We start from the raw sequence: 7,654 nt of genomic DNA, 5'->3' as shown, positions 1-7,654 counted from the left end.
ATTAAAAAATAAAAAAATGGCATTTGAGGACTTTTTTGAAGAATGACATTTTAGAAAATTATTTTTAGAATTATGGCATCTGGGTCAAAAATCCATGATTTTTTGCTTCTTTGCATGTCAAGAAATCAATTACACACTCAAACAGAAATATTTCCTAGTATGTATTTGAGTACCCTAAACTTGTAGCTTGTAGCTCATGACCTCTATACAAAAATGTCTTTACCTAGATTTGGATTGTGTTTGAGATAAATGATTGCTCAAAAAGCTCCACTGTAGTATGTTGTGGTAGGAGCATGCAAAAAATGACTTAATTGTTGGGTTGCAAAGTGATGTTAGGACGAATTGTGTTTAAATAAAAAAGCTTTCCAATCATCTTCAATAATGTGATATGTCTTTAAATGAATTCTCTATATCATTATGAAATTTGATAGAGGCATCAAGAGGAGTAGATGGAGGTTTTGTTCTAAGAGATCCTAAGTCTTTTTAAAGATCCAAACTACATTTTTCTTATTATAAGATAATTCTTGATTTGAAATGAGTCATTTCTAATCCAAGAAAATATTTTAGTTGACCCAGATCTTTAATCTAAGAAGCATTGTCAAGGATTGTCTTGATTCTGCTGAACTCAGATTGAAAAGTACTTGTAAGTGTTACATCATCTACATATACCAACAAATTAGTAAAAGCGTTGTTTTTATGAAGAGTAATCAAAGAATAGTCAAAATTTGCTTGATGATATCCTTTATTGAGTAGTACACCTATTAATATTTCATACCTTTTTATGTTAGCCTATTTCAAGCCATATAAACTCTTTAGAAACTTGCAAACTTGATTAGGTTTGGTAAATTGAAACCCTCTAGAACATTTATATAAACATTTTCTAAAAGATCCTCGTGCAAGAACACATTATTCAATTCTGTTTTGGACCATCCATATCGGTGTCGACCAACCACCATGAAAGAACCAAACTCTTTCAAGAATCTTCTTAGCACACGAGAGTTATCATCTTGATAATTACAAAGGATCTCAATTGCATTCACATCCAACGATTCTCCGTAATTTACTCCTAACAAATAGAAAGTTTGTTATTTTCCTTTCTCTATGGATAGAGAAGGCGTAAAATTTAGATAACAAGTTTCAAATTCAATTTTATTTCTCCTTTCTCATTCGCATACAAAGTTAAGCATTAGAGTGCTAACCTTGCAAGTCCCCCTCTCCACCTCGTCTGAAGCATTAATCCATCGTCACTACCGCTTCTCAACTCATTTCTGGTTCCAGAAAGGAACAGTGGCGTCGTTTGTCGGAATCAACTTTTGATTCCTACGATTTCCATGATTTTGCGTTCGCTATCTAATTCGAATTTTTGTAACCTCCTCAGGTCACCAAATTAAGAGCATTCGTAATCGAACGTGAAAATCCAACATGTTCAATCAACCACATCTACTTCCCCACAAGGCATTGCAAATATTAGAACGACAATTCCATTATATCCAGATATAATCCAAGCTCTACATATATCCTTAAATTCTGAGGGAAACATCATGCACTTATAAATCAAAGTACTGACGCTTTCATAAGTGTCATGACCCAATTTCATCGAGTTGAAAGATGCCATCGAATGGCTGATTGAGAAGGGTTGGCTGACTGAGTATGCCAAAAGGACAAAAGAAATAGGGAGGAAACATCTAAAGGTAAATCCCCTCGAAGACTGCAGATGTCAGACCACTAGCGAGAGCAAGGAGACCAGCAAGGGAAATTGCTCGTATATCGCCACCATCACTAAAGGAGAACCCCGACAAAATCTCCCTTCCAAGGAAACCATGAAGAGGAAAATCTCCGAGAAGATGTCCGTCCACAGAAAGGATGCAAGTACTTTAGCGAAGATTCTTGATTGGCCCATGTTAAGCTTTAGGGACTCTGAGAAGGTTATAGGCGTCCCCAACAAAATTTTCCCTCTGGTAATCACAAATACAATTGGATCTATTTTTTTGAAGGAAAACTCTTGTGCATTTTATGTTTTGAAAAGATTCAAGATATTTGTTGAAAGACAAACTAGTTGCTTGATTTAGTGTTACAAAAATGATAGAGAAAAGGAATTTACATCAAGTGCTTTTAATGATTTTTGTAGCTTGCAATATATAGTTATCCGCCAAATATACTCCACAACAAAATGGAGTATTTGAGAGGAAAAATAGGTCACCGATGAATATAGTCAGAAGTATGATATCATTTAGAAATGTTCCCAATTTTTTCGGGCCTGATGTAGTGAGATGGACCCACTTATGTCATAATAGAAGTCCTATCGTTGTAGTCATGGACATGACTCCTAAAGAAGTAAGTCCATCAGTGGATAACTTTAGAGTGTCTAGTAGTGTTGTTTATGCTCATGTTCCTAACACAAAAAGAAAGAAATTAGATGGCAAAAGTGTAAGATGTGTGAATCTTAGAGTTAGTGAAGAATCCAAAACCTACAAATTGTATGAACCAGTTGAAGGAAGAATCATTATCAACAGGGATGTTGAGCTTGTTGAAGCAAAACGTTGGGACTGGAACAAAAAAAAACAAGTCTTATAAAATCTCAAGTGCATGTAGATTATGAAAGTGAAGTTAAACCACAAGAAATTCTAAGTGAAACAGAAAATGAAGCTGAAAACCAAGACCTGGTTGATGGTTATGCAAATGAAAGCAATCATTAAGTAGTTGGAAAAATAATTTATGAAAGTGATGATTCTTGTGAGCCAATTTAGAAAATTAGAAGACCTCAAAGATACCTTAATGATTATGTCGTTGGCTTGTAAAATAGAGAATAAGATCAACTACAAAATTTTATATTGTTGAGTTTAATTAAAGACCCTACATGCTATGAAGAAGTTGTTAAATCTGAGGTTTGGAGAAGAGAAATGGATAATGAAATAGAGTCCGTAAAGAATAATGACACTTTGGAATTGAACACACACCTAAAGGCCTAAAAACCATTGGAGTAAATTGAATTTACAAAATATAGTACGATGAATGAGGAGAAGTGGAGACGCATAAAGCTAAATTAGTGTGACAAAAGGATACTCTCAAAAGCATGACATTGATTATAATGAAGTATTTTTCACCTATGGCTAGGTGGGATACTATTAGTACCATTCTAGAAGTTGTTTTAAATCAAAGATGGTGTGTTTTTCAACTCAAAGTAAAGAATGCATTCTTACATGGTGAGTTAGGTGAAGATGTCTGCATAAGCCAACCTAATGGATACCACAAAGAAAGATCTGAAATGGTGTACAAGCTGAGAAAATCTATATATTGCCAAAGACAAGATCTAAGATCTTGGTATAGCAAAATAAATTCATGATTTTTTGTTGCCAAGTTTAAAAAATGTCCACCTGAACATACTCTTTTGGTTAAACATGAAATTGAAGGGAAGATTATCATTTTCAGTCTGTATGTGGATGACCTCATCTACATTGACAATGATCATCAAATGATTGATGAATTCAAGCAATCAATAAAGGGGGAGTTTACTATGAATGACTTGGGAAATATAAGGTATTTCTTGGAGATTGAGGCGAAACAAGGTCAAGATAGAATCCTCATCTATCAAAGAAATTATTAAATTGAGATTCTATCGAGGTTTGACATGGAAGGATGCAACAAAGTATGCAAGCCTATTGTCCCTGGGTGCAAATTGGTGAAGGATGAAAATGGAAAGGGATTTTAGGCTACCATCTTCAAACAAATGGTAGGAGGTTTAATGTATTGGCTAGCTACGAGATCTGACATGGCGTTTTCAGTGTACTTGGTGACTAGATACATGGAGAGACTTAAAAAATTGCATATGTATGCAATTAAAAGAATCATGAGGTACTTGCAAGATACATTATATCTTGGCATACTATACAAACACGAAGGTATAAATAGTCTGCAATTGTTGGGCTGATTTGACTTAGATTATGGAAGTAATGGTGATGATAGGAAAAGAACTCCAGGACATGATTTCAAGATTGGTTCATGATCAATTTCATGGTCCTCAAAGAATCAACCAATATTCACATTTTCTACCACAAAAACCTAATTTTTGGTTTATTCTTCATCGGCTTATCAAGGGGTTTGGTTAAAAAATGTATTGGCTCACTTGAAGATACCTCAAAAAAAGGATAAATCATCTTTTGTGATAACTGTTCTTCAATCAAGTTGTTAGAGAATCCAACTATAATTATCTTGTATATAATATAATTAAGTCATTGAATGATAGGAGGGAATACCAATGTATTCAACAATTCTATCTCATAGTATTAATGTCTTAATACTGATTTTGATTATTTTGCATTTTGTAACAACCATATCAACAACAATAACATTTTTATTACAAACCAAACTATATAATCTACAAAATTAATCCTTTAACACCTCACCCCAAATCAAACTATTTATTTTACACATAAGTGTTATTCTGACTTGTAAAAAATGTCTCCCACCGTATTTATATACTATTGTAGTTTTTATAATAATTATTTCTCTTTCTTTTAATTACAATAAGAGAGACATATATTAACCTGTTGGTCATAAGTTGAAGTTTTAGTATTCAAATATCACTGTTATTTTATCTTACGGTGTCTTTTAGATATCAAATTGATGAATTGAAGATATACTTTATTTTTTATAATGGTCATAATATTTTTGATAACTTACAAGTATGAAAGTTGAATCCTCATCACATGAGAGCCACGAAACAAGAGCCAAATATAGTAAATAAGGTGACAAATTTTTAGCCTGCATAACCTCATTCTATTACAAATCTTACCCATAAAAAATTGAATTAGACCTTTTCTTTAGCCAATAATTTTGTTACTTAAATACAAAACAATTACCTCTAACACTTTATTTTCACTCTTAACAAAAAAATAATAAAATTAACAAGAACAAAAGATTTTGTTTCTGTTTTTGTATTTTCATATTGGTTCTTTGGTTAACAATTAATGGCAATCTACAGAATAGCAATTGGATCTCCTAGAGAAGCTAGTAATCCTGCTGCCATTAGAGCAGCTTTCGCAGAATTCTTCTCTATGATCATTTTTGTTTTTGCCGGCCAAGGCTCCGGCATGGCTTATAGTGAGCAATTTATACAATTTCCTAACACTTTTTTACATGTATTCAATTATTCCATAAAATTCGTGTAGGTCTAATCAGATCTACACAAATTTCATTCAATAAATGAGAGAGTGTTGGAAATGAATTATTCGATAAAATTTGAGTTAGAACAATTATTGTTGTTTTTGAGATTTTAAGATAGTTTGTTGGATATTATGGCAGACAAACTTACAAAGAATGGAGGTGCAACTCCTGATGGTCTTATAGTGGCATCATTGTCTCATGCATTTGGGTTGTTTGTGGCTGTTTCTGTTGGTGCAAACATTTCTGGTGGTCATGTCAACCCTGCAGTCACATTTGGTGCTTTCATTGGAGGAAATATTACTTTCTTGAGAAGTATTTTATATTGGATTGCGCAGTTACTTGGTTCTGTTGTTGCTTGCATTCTTCTCAATTCATGCACTGGTGGAATGGTAAACAAATTTTTCACCTAGTTTGCGAGAAATTATTAACTATGAAGCATTACCACATATTTCAGTCAAAATGGAAGGCATATAACTAATGCGGCGAAACCAATAATAATTTGATAAAATTAAAAATAAGTTATTTAAACAATACATGTGTCTCTGTTCATAACGACTTAATAGATGATATTTTTTTGTTTATGGGTCTAAATCAAATGTATTAATAGCATTATCCTTAATGGAGTCTATTGTGTCAATGTCGGATGTTAATATATCACATATCAGACATGTCTTCAATAAAAAACGTCAATATATATATGATTTATCTAATGTTCTCAAAAAAGACTAAACCAACTTATTCAACTAAAAATCGGTTAGCTCACTAGTTAGTTCAACTACACTTGCTTTTCAACATGTCATAACCTAATCGATTCAGGTACAACTGCAGTTGGTGAACCGGTTCATGATTGAACTTTAACTTTTTTTATTTATTATCTATGCAGGAAACATCAGCTTTCGCACTATCCTCAGGTGTGTCAGTATGGAATGCATTGGTTTTTGAGATAGTAATGACATTTGGGTTGGTATATACAGTTTATGCAACAGCAATAGATCCAAAGAAAGGGAATGTTGGTATTGTAGCACCACTAGCAATAGGTTGCATCGTGGGTGCAAATATCTTAGTTGGGGGTGTATTTGATGGTGCATCAATGAATCCAGCAGTGTCGTTTGGGCCTGCTGTGGTTAGTAAAACATGGACTCATCATTGGGTCTATTGGGTTGGCCCATTCATTGGTTCAGCTATTGCTGCTATTCTTTATGATAACATCTTTATTGGTGATGATGCTCATGAACCTCTTTCAAATAGTGACTTTTAGAACTATTTTTCTATAACTTTTTTATAATTTTTTATTGGATTTGTATATGGTTCTCTTCATTTTGAGGAGTGAATAAATCAATCAATGTATCTTTTTAATGTCAAATGAATGAGTGTATCATTTATTCTTTCGTAGAATTAGCAGAATTTTTTGTGCACTTTAATTTTATTTGATTATATTATGAGAACTACTATATTTACACTAAATGATGACACCGTATCCTATATACACCGTAGTTGTATATGTTAATTTAAGCATTGCCCAAATTTCGATGCACAGAAAATAATAAAGTAATAAAAAAGTATAGTATACCGTATCTATATACGGTGTAGATGTCAAATTATGGTGTACACATATCATTTCTCTTATATTATTAGTGCCAAAGTGTTTATCCAAATTGGATGCACTCACAAGTATTAGGAATATCCTAAAGTCCCACATTAGTTGGAGATAGAACATTGAAAGAGTATATAAAGAGGGACACTCCTCGCCTTACCAACTGGTTTTGTAAGGATGAGTTAAGTCAAACTCTAATATGATATCAGAGCCTATCGATCGGACCATGGGCCGCCCACCATTAATATCCACGCACCAAGCCCAAAAGAGCATTGGGCGTGAATGGGTGTATTAGGAAGATCATAAATTCCCACATTGGTTGGAGATAGAGCATTGAAAGAGTATATATAGAGGGACACTCCTCACCTTACCAGTAAGGATGAGTTAGGTCAAATTCTAATAACAAGCATGTAGTGTGCATGTGTTGGTTACATACAAAATGGATAAATGTTGGTTACTTATATTTCTTTTAGTGTTACAATTTTTATGTGCATGAAAGAGAAAGAAAAAGAGACGTGAATTTTATGTTATTTTTGCAAAAATTTGTATAAATTATGTCATAACACTTATGTCTATGTTATTGGAAGTCTTATGTATATTTAAGTATGCATAATAACTGACATTGCATTTGTTATTGGAATTTAATAACCGACATTGCATTTGTTATTGGAATTATACGAAGATATCAAAGTAAATCATGTATGAACGCTAGAAAGCTACAAATAAGACATCATGGTACATATTTGATATTAAAAGAAAGTTAAAATAAAAGAGTAAATTATATCCCTCTTCCGAAAGATACTCATATTACATTATCTATATCTCTTGTATTAAAATACACATTCTTCTCCCCTTTTATACAAAATATATTACACCCCTTTCTTCTCTCGTGTTAAA

General features: G+C 32.9%; 1 protein-coding gene across 1 annotated transcript; it reads left to right on the top strand.

The window, feature by feature from the left end:
* Positions 1-4,919: 4,919 nt before the first annotated feature.
* LOC131645855 (aquaporin TIP1-3-like) lies at positions 4,920-6,455 on the top strand. The gene is made up of 3 exons (XM_058916053.1): positions 4,920-5,100; positions 5,302-5,552; positions 6,047-6,455. Exons 1-3 carry the CDS (start codon positions 4,968-4,970, stop codon positions 6,419-6,421), a joined length of 759 nt encoding a protein of 252 aa, XP_058772036.1. The 5' UTR covers positions 4,920-4,967; the 3' UTR covers positions 6,422-6,455.
* The last annotated feature ends 1,199 nt before the right edge of the window (positions 6,456-7,654 follow it).

Source organism: Vicia villosa, linkage group LG2, assembly GCF_029867415.1.
Source record: "Vicia villosa cultivar HV-30 ecotype Madison, WI linkage group LG2, Vvil1.0, whole genome shotgun sequence".
Lineage (NCBI taxonomy): Eukaryota > Viridiplantae > Streptophyta > Magnoliopsida > Fabales > Fabaceae > Vicia > Vicia villosa.
Note: the sequence above shows the minus strand (reverse complement) of the source record. Positions and strands in the feature narration are given on the sequence as shown.

Bases quoted from the DNA above. Each gene is read 5' to 3' on its own strand.
- LOC131645855 (XM_058916053.1), top strand. From the start codon at position 4,968: ATGGCAATCTACAGAATAGCAATTGGATCTCCTAGAGAAGCTAGTAAT. The intron at 5,101-5,301 runs GTGAGCAATTTA...ATATTATGGCAG, and splicing joins AGGCTCCGGCATGGCTTATA to ACAAACTTACAAAGAATGGA. The intron at 5,553-6,046 runs GTAAACAAATTT...TTATCTATGCAG, and splicing joins ATTCATGCACTGGTGGAATG to GAAACATCAGCTTTCGCACT.